The sequence below is a fragment of the Phasianus colchicus genome, chromosome 9 (assembly GCF_987193195.1).
Source record: "Phasianus colchicus chromosome 9, bPhaCol1.hap1.1, whole genome shotgun sequence".
NCBI lineage: Eukaryota > Metazoa > Chordata > Aves > Galliformes > Phasianidae > Phasianus > Phasianus colchicus.
In genome coordinates, this window is record NC_143444.1 from 25,263,078 (window position 1) to 25,281,235 (window position 18,158).

The 18,158-nt window shown below is 43.9% G+C and overlaps 1 protein-coding gene across 3 annotated transcripts in view; it reads right to left on the reverse strand.

Moving 5' to 3' along the window:
* Positions 1-261: 261 nt before the first annotated feature.
* The window catches only part of LOC116234502 (BEN domain-containing protein 5), an 854,963-nt gene continuing 837,066 nt past the window's right edge, over positions 262-18,158 (reverse strand). Inside the window, exons 12-14 of one of the 3 annotated variants that reach the window (XM_090146639.1) lie at positions 12,953-13,049; positions 2,454-2,617; positions 262-2,257 (exon numbers count right to left, since the gene is read on the reverse strand). In XM_090146639.1, the coding sequence (XP_090002765.1) occupies positions 2,494-2,617; positions 12,953-13,049 (221 nt within the window). In that variant the 3' untranslated portion in view covers positions 262-2,257; positions 2,454-2,493. Of the gene's footprint in view, positions 2,258-2,298; positions 2,618-12,952; positions 13,050-18,158 lie in introns of those variants that run through there. The other 2 variants (XM_090146640.1, XM_090146638.1) reach the window with 2 other exon arrangements.

Genomic DNA, 18,158 nt, shown 5'->3' on the forward strand with positions numbered 1-18,158 from the left:
CAGGCTCTGGGGCAGATGTGGGTGACAGAAAACAAGAAGTAGAAACAGCGATTTCAGGAAAATCCAGTTATTAAATCTGAACTTAAAAGGCTGACTTTTACAAGTCAGATGGCAGGAATCTCTGACAGCTGATATCAGGGCAGCCCAAGGGCTTACCAGAACCAGCTTTGTCCACTTCTTGGTCTCAAAGTGACTCTGGGAGCCCTTGGGGAAGACGGAATCTGAAAATGAAACAACACGCACATTCCACATCTGCTTTTATCACTTTATTCATATTTCTTGAGCAAATCCTTTAGCAGCTAAGCAAATATCTGAAACTCTCTTTTTATATATATGCATACATATATAAATAGAACCATTCAAAAATAAATAACAAGGAATTCTGCAAATATTTTCCCATTGAATATGCAAAAGGAACATTTTCCTCCCAGTATACCAACTTTGAAAGTCTTCCACTAAAACCCTATAAAACCCAATGATAGTCATAAATTAACAGTAGATTAATTCAAAGGAGAACTTATCCCCCCTCTGCATACCTTCTAATCCATATCTCCAAGAGGTCATTTTAATTATCACACTGTCACAGCTATTCATTACTCTGCTCTAGGAGACAGAGAGCCAGCACTATGCCTTTTGGATGCCTTGGAATTCATCATACGAGGGCATTTTATTCTCCCTAAAATGCTCAGTTTAACCCTCTCACCTTGAAAGACTGACAACATCACATTTGCTCGGTATTTTAAACCATTCTCCTTCCAGTGGGGTATCTCGTTTTAGCCAAGTTACCCTTTTCAGAGACAAACTAACTAACTAATGGACTAATGAAAGCTCAGCAAGCAGCTGACTAAAGCACAGACACAATCAGCTCAAGTTTTGTCAGATCCTGAGTAGTTTGCCCTTTTTCAGAGGCATGCAAAGCCCTTTTTTTTTTTTTTTTCCTCCTGGATTGTACCTGCTCACTCTTTCTGACTGCAGTCATGCTAATCAGATGGAAACCATGTGCCAGTAGCTCCTATGAGGGCTGTCTGGGTGGTGCAATAGGACTACAGAAGAGTGTGTGAGGTCCTGAGACACAGAATGCAGACCTTTGTGTTTGCTTGTATGGCAGAGACCCCAAAGGACCTTATGCAGAGCTCCCTTACACCTGTCATGACACTGGGACGGATACAGTATTCAAAGACAGATGAGCACATGAGGGCCTACTAGTTTCCTGGCTGCATAAACACAACTCAGGCTGCTTTCTGGTAGTTCTTTGTAGGATCATACGTTGGTTTAGTGTTGGTAATGCTCAGGCCCTGCAGCCAGTTCTCCACTGCTGAAGATACAGGGAATATTTTCACAAGGGACAGTAAATTTAAATAGCCTGGGAGGTCCATTGCCTATAATTTCCAGTTTTTCTCATATCTCTTCATTTTTTTCCCAGAATACTTTCTTCTCTGTCTAGCCCAGCATGGCTACACAGCTGAGCCTGACCATGTTTCTAGATTGCAAGGGTCATGCCCTGGCTTAGAGAAGAGGAGCAACCAACCTCACATCCCTTACTACAGAGTGTGTGGGACTGCTACTTCAACTGAACCACCTGACACCAAGGGGAGCTCATTCATTCTTGTTTCACATATCTCCCTTCAACCTCATTCTGGTTCATCCTTTACCTTTCTATCCACTGGGTCTCAGCACCTTCTCTTTCAGCGCTACCCCTCGCTGACACTGCCTCAGTCATAAATCTTTTGCAAGCCCACTCTTCCCAGATTCCTACCAGCTACTGCTGCAGGAACATGGTTTCTGCCTGTTAGACAGGGCTTGCAGTGAGTTTCATGCCTGCACCCTGACAGGTGACACCACTAGCATTTCTCATATGACCACTTTTCTCAAATGATCTGATAGAAGAGCAAAAGCCTAACCATGCAGCAGATGATAAACGGCACACTGAGGAGCACCTGCCTGACTCCCAGAAGCTATTTATCAGGCTCTCATAATGCAAGCTAACTGGGCTAGGACATGCAATTGGCATAAAAGCTTCTGAGCCTGCCACTAAATGGGGAGACATCACATGGTGAAGCAGGGAGCCAGGACTCCCTCATTTGCTCATTGTATGGATTACCCCTTAAAAGAGAGGGAAAGAGAGGGGCTGGTGGAGGAAGGGGAGACTTTTTCATTTTAACAAATAGCTTTTCAGCCACCGCAAATGATTTCTCCAGATCTATTGGGTCACTCTTTTTTCTTTTTTTTTTCTTTTTTTTCTTCCCAGAGATGAGAGCTAAAAAAAAAAAAAAAAAAAAAAAAAAGGCTTGAAATTGATTTACCGTCTATAAATAAAAAAGAATCAATGGTAAAATTTCTAGCTAATTTCCCTCTCCTTCGTTCCCCTTTGGACTATTTGTTACCTTAGAAATATTTATCTGGGAAAAAAAAAGAGAAATATCAGCAGCTCCAGCTGCACTCCTCCACCTTACCACACAATCCAGCCCTCCTCTCTTCTCTTCTCTTCTCCTCTCATTGTGCAGGGAGCGATTGGTCCTTCAGGTGTGCCTCGCTTCTCTTCTCTGGCTTGCTGTCAGCATGGCTGGTCCCCTGGCCTTGCTGGGTGTTGCATTTAAAGACTGGCAGCTTTTCCTTCCTGCCAAAAGAAGAGAGAGAGGACAGGTGTTATGAATGCTGTGGTGTTCCTACAGCAGGTAAGCAAACCCTGGGTGGCTGAGCTCTGAGGAGATGCACGTGCAGTCTCACAGAAAAGTGCATCTGCAAGGGAGGCTTTGGCTGCTCAAGAGAAATTAGAGGTGGTTAAAAGAAATTAGAGCTGGTACCCTGCTCCTCTGGTCAGAGAAGGGTTAGTCCTTCCAGAAGACACTGCACTATTTCTGAACTCTCCAAGAGAAAGCCCCCCCTGTTTCCCTTCAGGCCAATGCACTTACAGCTGTTTTCTCCTCACCGCACTTCTGAAACATTTCGCATCATTTCTCCCCATTATCAGCAATCGTGTCACTGTGAATATTTCCTTCTGGGGCAGATACTGCTTCCAGGACAGCTGGTTCCCACGTCTGCTCACCTCTTCATTGCCCCCGCTATGAGGAAGGCTCACAGCCATGGCTAAACTCTGCCCATGTGGCTGGGGAGCACCCATCACATTGCATGTGATGCCAATGAGTCCAGCACTTCCATTAACTCCAAATATTTAATGATAATGTAAAACTTTACTTGTCACTGTTGTTTGTGGCCTGATCCTTTCAGCACCCTTTGGGCTGCAGGCCTCGCAAAGCAGATGGAATTCAATTGCTGACCTCTGATGAGAAGAATTATACAAAATATAAAACCCTCTTTCAGTGATGCCCCAGGAGTTCACAGGCTAACCAGTGAGCTCATCACAGCCTGGCATGGCAGCACCAGCCCTGTGGCTTCCCACAGCCTGTCCTGGATAGCAGAGCTGCTTCATGCGGTTCTGCTCTCACTGTGCGCTTCCCAGGCAAAGTGCTGCTGGGTGTGTGTTTACAGTGTGCATCCTGGATATTTGCTGCTTTAAGGAAAAGTAAATCTCTAGCCTTCATTATCTGTTAATTCTGTAACATTTCTGTTCTGTTTACTTACACAGCCTCTTTGCTTAAAGGCCTTAATTAAACCCCCCCAATTCACAGCCCACCACTTCCACCACCCTCTGGCTCCTGACAGTTGTGTGTCACAGCATGACAGGCACAAACAGCCTCAGCCTGTCTGTCTGTCCATCTAGCTGCTGGGCAGAGCCAAACCTAGGAACCAATCCTCACATCTTTGTACCCTGAGATATAGCTATGATGGGAGGCTGAACATGAAGGGGTCCTACAGCCCTGTACCCCGCTGTGCTGGGGCTGTGCTGGAGCAGGAATCTTTGCCTTAGCACACCATGACAGAGTCATGGAATCACAGAACATCCTGAGTTGGTAGGAATCCACAAGACCTATTGAGTCCAACTCCTGGCTGAGGGAGCTTTACTGCCCCAGCCCTCCCCTCCCCATTGCCATCACAACTGCCACCAGTTCAGCATCGACTGCCTCTTCACAGTTCAACCAACCTACATATTTTGAAGAGAAAAACACAGAGACAAAAATAAATAAATTAGGACCCTGTGAGGGAGACCTGAGAGGCACACAGAAGTGAGAACAAGTGCTTTCTCTGGTTCTGTGTATAATTACATTGACAAGATCCTAGACAATGCTGGAGACCCAAACACAGCAGCAGCTGTGGACCAAACAGAGAATCACACAAAACGTAGGGAGGCACATCAGTCAAGCCATCCCTGCCCTTGGGCTGCCCCTGTTACTGCTGACAGCCTGCCCATGCCCAGCACTGAACAGGCAGGGCTAACCCCAGAAGAGGCAACCTCCTTCCCAAAAAGGCAAACTGGGTTGTCTGCTCTTTGCAAGAGAAGAAAGCAACATAAGAAACATGCAAAGAGGATTTTTGCATCTTCATAACACCTGAAAAGCAAACCTCGGTTAACCAACTGCACTTACAGCAGCATTTTTATTCACTGCCCTTTTTTAGCAGCTATCCAGGCATTATTTGTGCTGAAGCACCACAACTATCAAGCACTCAGCTCACACCAGATTCTTGTGACAAAGTGATTTTTGGCCGTACAGCCAATTGATAGACAGTAGTGATCAAATCACAGCCCTGCTGCGTGCTCATCACACATACAACAGTTAATCTTGCAGCCATGCAAACTGGTTTGCAAATCTCAGAGGCATAGCAATTACAATACCAAATTTATACTGCATCTCTCAGTCAACTAATTGTACATCCAAAAAATCACCACTTGAATAATCTGAATACATTCACCTTTGGTGCTAAAAAAAAACCCTTCAGTACATGCGTGATCTCAACATAATTTTGAGTTATGGAACCCATGGGAAAAAATGCCAACCTCTGATTTCAACAGCAAAATTGCTTCTTTCTAAATACAGCAGGAGTGTAATTCACATGGAGGTCTGGCATCTTGGTGTTTCCAGAGAGGCTTTTTTTCATGCTCTACAAAATGGAGATGTTGCTTGCTTTAGCTCTCTCAGCCCGTATTTAGGAATTCAAGCCCTATATACATCTACACAAAATCTACTGCACATGTTCACCTCTAGAACAATTGCATTGGTTATTTTTAATTGTTAGGAAATCTTAAAGATCTCAAAATGAATTATCAGACCTCCAGACCAGGCTGATGTTTTAGATGAGCTGCGGTTTACACACCACTGTCCTAGAGCAGCGCAGGTGAGCTCACAGCCTGTAAGCACACGTGTGCTCTTGTGGCATTTTGGGCTCTTTCACACACACTTTTCTTGACATTTGTTTCCAACTGGTGAAACACGTTGAGGTGGGGAGTGATAGGTGTTAGTTACTTTGCAGCTGGCATGCTGAGAGGGCCAAAGCAGAAGAGAATTCTGTATTTAAACTGCAAAGGGAGGAGAAAATAAGGTTATTCAAGCCACATGAGTAGGAGCGAAAATGAATCATCAAGGCTGAAAAATGGCTAACCTCTGATCCCCGAAACCATGAAATCTGGTTGCTGTCGTGTGTCTGCTGATCTAATTTTTACACTCTCCCCTCCATCCAAAGGAGATGTGTTTCCATTGCAGATGGGCCGCCATTGCAGCCAAACAATCAATGCCTGATTACTTCAAATGCTTCGCTCTCAGGGATGCACAATTAACCAGGCCCACATTTGACACTGCAAGGGGAGCACAGTATTTCCTGGGAATGTCTGACAAGTTTCAAATGTAAAAAACTACAAATTAAATGACCCAGCAGATAATGACGGTCAGTGCCCTGGCAGTTAGATAATGTACATGCTCCAAAGCAAGGCAATTAGAAGCTATAAAAACAAATTTACAGTGTTAGAGCAAAGGTCAGAAATCCTCAGCCATTACCGAAGGCTTGATTTTGCTTTTTTTTTTTTTTTTTTTTTTTTAAGTGGTCACCAGTGTCCATTTCAAGAAAGCAAGCAAAAATTCATGTACGTGAGGTGGCCACTCACCTATTACAGCAGATTATGATTTCTGAGCCTTACAAATCCCACTATCTCAGTGCATGGAGAATAATACCGGAACTATCTGGCAATCTCATCAAGTTCTTACCGTGAGGCTATACCTTTCTGAATGCAGGAATCAGTCCAATGGTGCCAAGGCACCACATTATAGCTGCAAAGTCTCTCTCAGGAGACTTTGCAGATGTCTCTCCCTTTGCCACTGAAGGTTTTGTCTTGTCCTCAGTCCTCCTATTTTCTAAGGAAGCAGCAGGAGAGTAATGCATTGCTAGCAAAAAATGATTGTCTCTTCGTGTCTTGAGTTTGTTCAAATTAGAAATATGATGTCAGGATTAACGTGCTCTATACACCAGACATTACCTAAGTCAGCTCATTCAATACATAGCAGCTCTCTGTGCTTTCACAGTGGTGTTCTCTATCCTGCTCCTTAGAAATAAGAGGAGGGTCCACACAGTGGCGAGGCTGGAAAAAACACAGATGCTTTACATTTGCTTACTGAGCCCCAGCTTCTTCAGAGCAGCAAGCCCAGGGAAGGAAGGGAAAAGCAGGTGGGCGTCTCCAGGGGTATCTACATGAGGATGCCCGAGAGAGCTAATCCAAATACATTTAAGGTGTAAACCATGAAGGTGATTAGTCAAACCACAGTAAGCTCCTATGTGGATATGCTCCTTCAGAGTTAAAGTAGCCATAATTCAATTCATTCATTTAGCTCATTTCCAAAAGTAAATTAAGGTAGAGTAAATTAAATTAAACCATCTGACAGCACCTTCATTTTGAAAGGGATTGTTAACATGGACCCAGCCTACTTCCTACAGTAATGCAGATTACTTTCCCCTGCTGGGCAGGCATGCTGGCTCCCTGGGCCAGTCCTGAAGTGGTGTGTTTTTACACACTCTTTACATGGAGATTTCTGAAAGCAGGACCAGTGCTTTTTGACTGTTTGCACGTGCTTTAGAGTGCATGCCTAAATCCAGGGTGAAATCCTTCCAGCCAACACTGGCTCCCAAGTGCTTGAGGAGGCAATTGTTGTAGTGGGGTGTTTTGGTAAGCTCTGCAAATCTCCCCAAACCCTGCAAATGGATCCTTTTCATTGAACCCACGCAAATGTGTCACAGTTTAAAACCTGAAAAGCTTTCCTTAATGACAACTACAAGTATCAAGAGTTGCATAAAACGTGTAGACATGCGTGGGAGTGAGCTGACAGATTATAATTACCAGTTGAGAAGGGGGAAAAAATAAAAATTATTTTTTGAGGCAAAACATATAATCTTCCTTTAAACCATAGTAGTGCTCCCTTTTACTACCCTGGAAATCAGACTGAAGTTGTTTGACTCCTTAGCGGGATTTTATTTTTATTTCCTTTTAAAGATGCACTGGCCAATGTGGGAGGATAAAGTGGGGCTTTATTTAGACACTCATATAAGCTTCGCACTGTTTGAACAGGAAGAGAAGTGGTAAGATGTCCTGCAGGCTTCCAAAGCATTTCTGTCCTAGCTGGTAGGATTGCCTATCACTACAGCCCCAAACAGCCCTTCCAGGGGCACAGGGAAGATTCTTAAATTCAGACTGGTGCAACCTGTCACTACAAAAGGGACACATCTGTGGGGCACCCATTGGCCAGCTCCAGGCGAAATGCCCAAGATAGGCTTCAGTCCTCTCTTTTAGCCAGGCTGGTGATGGAAGGTTTTGCAGGTGATTCTTTTTTCTCTTTTAATTTCCTCCTTTCTCTACAAGCAGTAAGTAAGTAGTTTTGCTGATTTTCCTCTGGAGCAATACTGGAGGAAGGAGCTGTATCAGCACCATTCAAGAGCCATTGCCAGTACCCTGAGACTGAAGTGGGGTGATATAAGTAGCCCAGGGAGGTGAGAAGCCTGCGTGCACCCTGTGTGGGCAAGGGAAATGGCCAGACATGCTAATGTTTAGGAGTACTTTAGATCACATATCATCTAGAGCACCATTGCTCTGACAAAATTTATAATACTTGCTAGGGCGTGCACTTTTTTTTTTTTTCTTTCTCCGTTTTTCCCTAAAGACTGCTTTCCCACTGAAAAATGGTGGGGGGAAAAGATGACAAGACAGCATTTTAAGTTTGGGGGAAGTGAGCTGTGGTGACAGCAAACAGAGCCCCAAGAGAATGACAAGAAGCAGCCATCTACGTAAAGCAGACAGGTGGCTTCACTCCCAGCTCTCATTTCAGACGTGGCCAGGTCAAAGAAAGCGCCGACAGATGCAGGTAAAACCTCAAAAATCCTGAAGGCAGATCTTAAAAGTTTTTCTGAAAGACAGCACGAGTGGACGGGAAGAACGTCCCAGATCCCATGGGACAGAAGGACTCCCACACATGTGCCAGAAAGCAGCAAATCCCCAGGATAGCATCAGTCAGAGCCTGGAGGCCCACACAACCACTAAACATCTCTTTAGTGTCAGATGGGGCTCAGCATTTGAATGACTGAGTTGTCCTGGCAGAAGTGTCTCTTTATCAGACTGTGCCCATACAGGAGAACACATTCTCCATCTCCACCCACTATGATGCAGATGATGGTTCCCATCACCTGAGGATGACGGGACAGTCCCGTGGGCCAATCCAATCTGGTTGGATACACAGCTGTGAACTTATACATCATCATTAAAGCTGCAAAGTCAAGCAGCAAGAGGAGGAATTACCAGAATAAAGGCTGTCAGAGCAATTTTAATTCAGCCTCCTGGCAGATATGCCTTCTGATGCAGTCTTTAATTACCTCATCACAGCCTACTTTTTCTTCAACAAGGCTGCTGCTTCATTCAGGGCACAACAAACAAGCAGCAATTAAAGAAGGGTCAGTCAATATTTTCTTCTGTTTTTTTTTGTTGTTGTTCAGTGTGTAACTCCAGGCATTATTTGCTGCATGCCATCAAGTTCCCTGCTCTTAGACAGAGCTATTCCTCTTCTCCTGAACTTCATGAGTATCAGTACGTCAACAGAGAGCTTCTCACATAGGAATGGATCTCTTTTCCTATACCCCAATGAGCAGAGGGCCTGGGTTTTACCTGGTGCAGAAATATTCTGCTGGCCAGGTGGGATTTTTCAGGGTACTTATGAGATGTCTGTTCAAAGTCTAGCTCCTCTAACCTTTGTCAGAGCCAAAAGCACTCAGCATTTCCATAATTTGGACCTCAGTGAACACAGAGAACCAGAAACATGGGACTAGCAGCTCTCAGAAAAACAAGTCAGCAGTTTGAGAGGCAATAGCAACTTTGCTGACGCTGCTGTGCTGAAGCACAGCTCTGCTGCACAGTCAATGAGCCAGGAGGGAAAGAACAGAGCAATGCTGGCGTGGGCAAAGGCCTAAGGCAGCACAAGGTGACTTGCATTTGCAAATTTTTGCATGGCAAGATTTCTGATTTCTTTTTTTTTAACAGATGCACTCTGCTTTCTCTTCATCTCTTACAAAAATTTTGCCTTTTATACCGAAGATTTCAGTGGAGGACATTTTTTACTTTCAACACAACCAGTGCTAACCCTTACTCTGGCACAAGTAGAGAAGTGTGCTCAGGACAGAGACACAGCAAGAGAAAGAGCAGCTTTTGTCTCTGACTCAAAATCCCACTCAAATTCCCCCCAGTGAGTACAGCAGAAGCAGAATTTGCTAGCCACTGTGCAGCATAAAACTGCACTGCAAGAAGAGGAGAGGAAGGGCATGAACTTCCATTGCCAACCAGACAGCTGTGCTCTCCTGCTCTGTCCCCACTTAACCCAGCCTTGAAGAGATGTCTTTGTGTGCTGGTGGACTTTCCTGAGCCTTTCTGAAGCACACTGAAGTGGCAGCACTCTGTTCTCCAGCAGCTTCTGTAGGCAGCATACAGGTCTCACTCTTAGAAATTTATAGGCCTATTGGTTTATCACTCCAGAAAGCGTTCAGCATTTTCAGCAAGGCTTTTAATTCATTAGCTCACATATGAAAATACTCTAATCTTCCTGCCCTCCCTAGCTGAGTCATCGATGCTTTCCTATCTTGCTGCAGACATATCACCTTCAGAAAAGTAATTGTTTAGCTTGCTGGTAACAATGGACATCATCTTTCTGAACTAAGTGTTCATTTAGGATCACAGGGTCCTTGCAAGAGCAGGACTGTGGGATACATTGGGGATACCACAGGTCCAACTGTAGATCCAACCAGTGAGATTCACTTACATGCACGTAAATACCTTATAAAGATACAGCTATTCCTCTTTCCATCTTGGAATAAGCTTTACAAGTGCTTGGCCCCACATTCAGTTTTTGCCCTGTAACCAGAGCTGCTGTTCTTGTTTCTTGCTCCAGACGATCCTAATTCAGTTCTCAGTAAACTGCCTGTGTTGTCTATTCTCTAATATAGCTGTTGTCAGGGCTAAAGGTGCCTGAACCTGGGCACTAGCAAATACTTGCACCAATTTTCAGGACCATCCCTTCCTTTCTGTGCCTCAGTTTCCTTCTGCGCACCACGGCGATAACGAAGTAAACATTTCCTTCTTTAAGGTCCTTCAGTCAAGAGGTACTCTGGAAGTGATTCAAGTTGCTGTTCATTTCCAGGGCTATCGTTATAACACATTTTGGCCGCATTAATTCCCTCAAACAGAAATCATTCTGCCTGCAGTAGACTAGGACAAAGCAGCCAATTAGTTGTCTCTTAACTCTGCAGCTTTCTTTCAATGAGTATGTGGAATCTGGTAATGTTTTAATATATTTTCATAAACTGTGGTCACAACATGTCCAGTTTCAAGCTAATAAACATACCGTATAATTAATCCTGATTACAGAGATATTTAGTATCATTTTATATATTCTATATATTTCCCAATGCCACTGCTCAGCCAAGGTAGATTTAAAACCACAGCTATCTTCCTCCTCCTCCCCAGCAGTTTGCAAGGTTTTCTTGTGCACAGGTTTGCAGTTAACATGACAGCTTCAAAGAAGATTTCATTTCGTTGATGTACTTTTAATAATAATATACACAGGCTCTGATCAAATGTCAGGTGACAAGACCCACGAGACAAATAGAAGGCATTTGTCTACTTACAAGGAAGACCAGCATTTGAAAGCTATCAGGAAATTAACAACATGAATTTTCAAAATCTATTCCTAAAACATCTGTTGGCTTTAGGCTGAACATTTACAGTATTTAGGATTTTAACGTGAGACAGAATCCCCTAAACAAAAGATCCCTCACCCCATTAGATTCTGGTAGTGGGAGAAGAGAAATCTGCTCTGTTCAACTCGATTATAGATGTGTATCTTTCCCTGCTGGCATGGCTGTCTCTATAGAGATGGACATGGATATTTGATGAGATTAAAATGCTTCAGTTACCACTGTCAGTGGTTCTTTAATTTAAAACGAAGAAGGCAAACAAACATTCTTTTTGATGAGGTAACTGAATGATGCTACGGAAAAGCACTTTGCTGTCAGGTGGTAATTAGGTTCAGTAATAGTTGTGGGTTTTTAGCCTTGGAGGTTGCGGCCCCTGGGAATCTGAAAGAAATGATACATTCAATTTCCAGAGGAAAGGAAGATGCTGGATGCTTTTCTCTGCTAACCCTGCAGGTCTCTGCAGATAAGAGCATTCAAAGCTGCAGTGCTGACAATCCTCCTTGAGCCAGCCTAAACTGTTGTGTCGAGATCACGAACACAGAATGGAAGATGGACCCAAAGTAGGGCCTTTAAACACCTAATGCAGTCAGGCTGGTTCGGACTGTATGCATAAGGAACTGCCAGAATGGCTGCACCAAAAGGATTTTTAAAGTCTGCTGAAGTGTATTCCAGCAATTGCTCTATGGCCTGGGCTGATAATTGTAACATCCATCTTATGCATCAGTGGAAAGTCTTCAGTAGGAAAGTGTTTCTTTGTAAACAAGCAACTGTTCTCACAGGTATTTTTTTAAGGGGAAAAAGGGGAAAAGAAGGGAGTGATATTCAAGGGTCATCTGCATTCCTTGCAGGAGAGGAACAATTCCATTTGGAACTCTATTTTCCATTGTAAATACAAATTATGCTTGGCTGTAGTATTAAAACAAACAATTCCAAACTTTCCAATTGATCTAAATGGACTTAATTGGAAATTTTGAGTTTGGAGGCAAAAATGCTCTGTTTTCTGAACAGAAACAAATTCTGAACATGGTGTTTCCCATACAACAGGAGCTCTGATTCCTGTTCAGCTCCTCTCTTCACATTATTACCCATCTTTGTTCAAATAATGGCAATTCTCAATCAGCACTTCTGTAGTATTGCCACTGCTGCTCATGCAAGGTAAGAAACTGAAAGGACATCAGCGGTCCAACACCATGCAGAGGGCCAGCAGCACTGCAGAGAATAGAGCTTGGGCATTTCAAATCCTCTTTTCATACCTGTGTGCCTTGCCTCTCTAGTGGCCTTACTTCATGTCCAAGAAAAGAGACACTTTTGGACAAACAGCCTACACGGGCTGAAAAGCTGGATTAGGGATTCACAATGAGGGGGAAACCTGGTCCTAACTGCAGAAGAAGCCTGCCATCCAGCCGTCAGCGCAGGTCCAAAGTGAAATGAAGAATACTGCCTTCAGCACAGGCTTGCCAATAATCTCCTGAAGCACTGAAAAAGTTTTTCCTTCCAGAACTAAAACTTTTCAAAATAAAGAGAGTCTGATTCTCCTCTCACTCCTGGGAGATAAACGAAGGGTAAGTCCATTAAAGATACTGGTGTGAGATTGGTGTACAGCAGACAGAATTCAGGAAAGATATTGATATCTCCCAAATCCCCTGAATATTTTTTTCAGGCATAAACCAGGTATCTTTCCTGATCATAAATGCTTTACTTCCGAATGGAATTTCAATAAAATAAGCACAGTTAGATTGGCATGCTTATTATAAAGCCATAATGAAGGAGCACTGAAGTTTAGTCATGAAAGGTATTAAAGAAGCAGCCTCACTGAAGCAAAAGAAAATGCTTTCTGACCTACCGAGTTTTAGGAGTTGCTGCCAGTGGTCTTTCCACCAAGGAGTTCAGCTTGTAATAGTCCAAGAATGTCCTGGCCACATTCCTTCCAAGCTTCATATCTGTAAGTTTTTAATTAAGGAGTATTTTTGGAAATAATTAAAGGTATTAATAATAAAAACACACAGTCCAGAGGTAAATTACTGCTATTTGACGCACGAGCAAGTTTTACATTAGCCATCCCACAGTGCTTAGACCTCAGGCAAAATGACTTACATAAGCAGATACAGCAACGGTCATCTTGTTTGCTTCTTGTTTTCACAGGTAGATGCTATATAAAAACCACAGACAGGAGGAAACAGTCTCTCTTTCCCTTTACACTTGGCTGCAGATCCCCGTGGTGTTCATGAAGTAACAGACTAGACCAAGGAGCCTTCCAATTTTCACACTCAGAGAAAATAAATACCTAAAAATGTTTGGACACAGGTGGCATTTCTGTGCTTGTGCCCAGGAAACAAGGTCAACAATGTCATGGTACAAACCAGACATGTACCAGTATAAAAATTTATCACTGGGATCAGAGCAATAGCCCTCCACCTTTAGAATGGAGCTCCCACACCATCCTGGAAGAATCTACAGTTCTCTAGTTGTGTTGTATTCAGAAGCTAAAATGGTGGTTTAGCACTGATCTGGAAGAATGCCTTGGAGAGCTGTGCATTGCCTTCAGGAGGTCAGCAACACCACTGGGGCTCCTCTCCCCTCACTGGCCACGATTTCTCTTTTGGGTAACCCTGAAACCCAACACTATACAGATGAGCTGCTGAAGAGACCTTGTGGGTGCCTGAACCTCCTGAAGACTCTGTTGCCTAAAAATAAGCTGAGTAATCCATGACTGCATTAAAAAATAATATCCAAGATCATATATTCATTGGGTGAACCTCCTCCCTATCTGAAACATCAGCACTAGACCTGCCTGTTATAGAGTAGCCCCTGCTTATCCTCTGCATGATGATGTTCAACCGGAAGAAATGCAATGGGTACCATTATCCATAGCTGCATGGCTGAGGACTCTTTTAATTGCTTATTTTGACCCAATGCCTACACACACTCCAATAACTATGTAATTTTCAAGAGTGCTGCCCCAAATGGTCATCAACAGCCATTTCAGGATTTCAGGGGTGTTAATGCAGAAGCTGAGGTGGGCATGCAACCTGGGGAACTAAATATACTTCTGCATCCGACATCCAGCAGTCTAGGAAAAGAAACCATTTCTGGGTTGTTTTGTGTGCATGTGTTCACATTCCGTTACACCAATAGTTATCTGCTGATGTTTCCATTAGAGGAAAATTCCAGAAGAGCAGCATCCCAGGGGTTTCCAGCAGCGGCTGTGAAGACGTTTGCTTCTAAATGAAGCTTTTATTATCCGCCCACTTACATTAGACACATCAAAACAAGTGAGCATGAGACATCGGGTTCAGGCATCGCTGTGGGCTCTCTGTTTATCATTTATTTATTTATTTAAAAGAGAGGTAAAACTGACATGACTCAGTCTCTAGCTCTAGTTCTTCAACCAAAAACTATCAGCCGGCCACCAGCTCTGCTGGCATTGCTATTAAGCCCTGATCAAGTGGCTGAGGATGACTCCTGACACTAATTTTCTCCCCCCATTATCTGGTTCCACTTCTCTAGTTTCCATTCCAGTGCCTGGGGATGGTTATAGGGATCTATTCCAGGCACACTAATTGCCATTCTAATACGATGCATGCTGTAGGTACCTATGTTATTGGTTCCCCAGAGAGGTGGTAGGTGCCCCATCCCTGGAGACATTCAAGGTCAGGCTGGACAGGGCTCTGAGCATGAGACCAAGCTGTAGGTGTCCCTATTTAGTGCAGGGGAGTTGGACTAGATAATGGTCCTTTCCAGCTCAGCCCAAGCAGCAGATGTTCATGGCTGCTGTCTGCATGGACAGAATATTGGTTGGATGGGGACATCAGCTGTGGCACTACCTGGTGAGCTTCCCTGCAGCTTGCTGGCACCAATGGATGAGGATAACCATACGAGCTCAAAAGTTTAGAAAGTTGGAGGCAGCTTAAAGTTTAGCAATTCCAGGAAGGGCACAGTTTCTTTGAAAGTATTTTGTGATTGTTACTGGAATTTGGGAATGGCTGTGGGTAGTTTGGTTTCTGCAGTTGAGAACTCAAAGCAGCAGCAAAGGTTAAGAGTTCAAAGTCTTCTGAGAAAATGAGAAAGAAGGGGAGAAGACTGTCAAGCATTTAAGGGATTGAGAAAACTAACATGGCTTGATCTTGTAGTTTCTTTCATTTACTCAGCACTTTAAAGACGCAAAGTGGTAATTGGACTCAGTAAAGTCTCTAGGACATTTTGTCAGTGCCACTTTCAGAAGGCTGATCCGCCAGAGCTGGCCCTGCTGCTTTTTCTTTGTCTCTCTACAACACGTGCGTTCACATGGTGGGCAATGCCTGACACACTGCACCAGGGAAGGAAACGCTAAAATGAGAGTGGATGCAGCTGAGGAAGTGACTACATGAGCTCCTCCACGGTGCCTTACAGCTCTGCTTTACTCCTGATTTGGAGGAATTCTGTTCTACGGCTGAACTGTAGCTCTTGGAAAATGCTTTCTATCAATAAGGACTGGTAACCACTTCACCTAAGCACAGCTGGAAAATTCCAGTGCAGAGGACTTCAAGAACAGGTTGAACCTATGGCAGATAAGATCAACTTAGCTCTAGCTGGTTTTGCATGAAGTTAGGGAAAAGAAATATAGAAGAACCCCTAAGGCCCATCCAGCCCCATTTTCTACAGTTCACTCCATGTTTTGCAACCCATACAGACCTCCTGTTTGTTAAGTTTACAAAGAAGGTAAAGGCATTTTGCCAAGCACAGACACAGAAAGTAGATGGACATTTTGATAAAACTGATCATGCAATTCTGTGCCACCACATCCAACCACTGAAAAGCCACAGAATGGAAACAGCTTGTAGTCTGGAGTAAGATTCAAGGCAGCATAGGATAAAAAAAATGTACACATTCTAATATTGGCTTCTCATACCATCCCACTGCCACTGCTTTGCCAGCCACCTCCACAAAGGATGAGCAGTTTCTGTCACAGAAAGCAGGTACCTGATACATAAAAAAGCAGTAACAGTCTGCCTGTGCCTGCCTAGCCTGGGCGAGAAATGGCCTGACTCACTCAGAAGTGCAGGTGGCATGAGTGTGCAGAACTGATAGAGAAAAACAAATCATAGCGATGACATTTGCATTTATTTTGGGTGCACAGAAGACCCAGACTCCATTTTGCTTCACTAAATACCACAGACACAAAAATAACTGCAGCTACAGCCAGAACTCGCCTTTTCTGGGTAGTGTGGTGGATTGTTTTGTAATCGTCTTTCCTTCTGCTAATCACACAGGCTGTGTTTTTGCCCACAAGAACTCTCTGCCCAACTTCAACCACACCTGCAGGCGATTGCCCAGCTACTCCCATCACAGGAACTCCCATGGGACAGCAGAAACCCACCTGGAAGAACCACAATGGAAGCAGCTGGATGAATGTCTGTCTCTACTGCCTGCCAGGATTTTCTCTCCTCTCCCTTCCTCCTTCATCAATTTGTTGTTCTCCATGCTCTGTATTCGTACCTGGAAGTGGAAACCAGCATCCCCAAGTTTCCTTCTGAAAATGCTGTTCCCGCAGTATTTGCTCTTTGACTGGCATCAGTGGTTTTGGGGAGATTTCCGAGCAGTCTGTTCGTGCACAACTCTGCCAAATTTCGCAGATGTTAGGAAGTTCAGATAAGACAAGAACCAGGCAGAGCTCTCTGCAAAATCCCCCACACTTCTGATCTCCACCATGCCTCTCCCCCCAAAGCTTCTGGCCCTGGCATGAAAACAGGACAGAGGAGGAGTGTGGATCTCAGAAGTCATTACTAGTTTTCAACAGAGAAGATTCACTGATCCTATTGTGAACAGTCTGCTTCAGCTGGAGCCTCCAGAAACACGCACACAGCCTTATTCTGTCTGTGCGTGAAGGCAATAAGAATCTCAATTTGGAAACCAGTTAGCAGTACAAGTCATTAGGGGAGGTACTAAATGTTGCTGCTTTAATAGCTCGCTGATCATTTAATAATATTGCTGCTGCAGAGCATGGTGGCACCATTCGCCTGCTTTTGTTTTGCTTTTTGAAATTCAGGGTCATTCCACTTTGAAGTGAGTGGATTATCTCTCCTTCCTCCTCTTGCCAGACACTGCAAACTGCTTTAAATAATTAGAGAAAGGATGGCTCCTTCAAGCTCGTCGTCTCATTTTCATAAGGTCCAGTGTCATTGCTTTGGAACAGGAAGAGAAGCGGTGGTGGTGGCGAGGATTTGACAAGGGCAAAACAGTTAGCAGCCCCCACTCATCTTTGATAAGTCCTGCGGGGTCCCTGCCAAGCAGATTGGATCTCTGTTTTTATGTCTCATCTAGAGGACAGCACCTCCATCAATTTAAAACACCGCACTGGGTTATTAGTTTATGGAATTCATCCAAGTTTACTCCTAAGCAGGATTTAAAATCGTGACCTTCCAATTCAGAGGCATCACTTATCAGACCCACGCAAGTCTTTTGTTTCCAAAAAACAGCTCTAAGTTATCTTAAAGACAGACAGAAGAAGGAAAAATAGGGAAGGGAGAAAGAGGGAAGGATTCGCAAAGAGAAAGAGGGATGAATCTTTTTAATAGCTCAAATTAAAAACCAGAAGAAGCTCTTTGTTTGACAAAACTGAATTCTGCAGCAAATCTCTGTCCACCACAACAACAATCCTGTTATTTATGAAAAGAGGGATATTTTGTGTGGGAGAGTCCCAGATGACTGTGGTCAGTGAGCATACTGTCAGCTTTGTACAATCTCAAGAGAAATATGGATGAGGTTTTCTCATCTCTTTATAACAGCTTCCATCAATGGATCAAACCCCTTCCTGACTTGAACAAGAGCTCTAATGGAAAATGGCATTACACAGCTTTAAAGCACAGTGCTATATCACGCCCAGCCTGATCAGAAACAGTCCTCTATTTTAGCAGAGCTGTTTTTGCCACAGTCACTTGTTTTGTTTCACAGGGCTGACACTACAGTCTGACAAATAAGAGAAGTTGCCAATGACACGTTTAATTGTGTGTGGGGGGGGATACTTCAGATAAAGTGCAATTGGGGCAATTCGTAGGCTTGGGGAGGGGGAC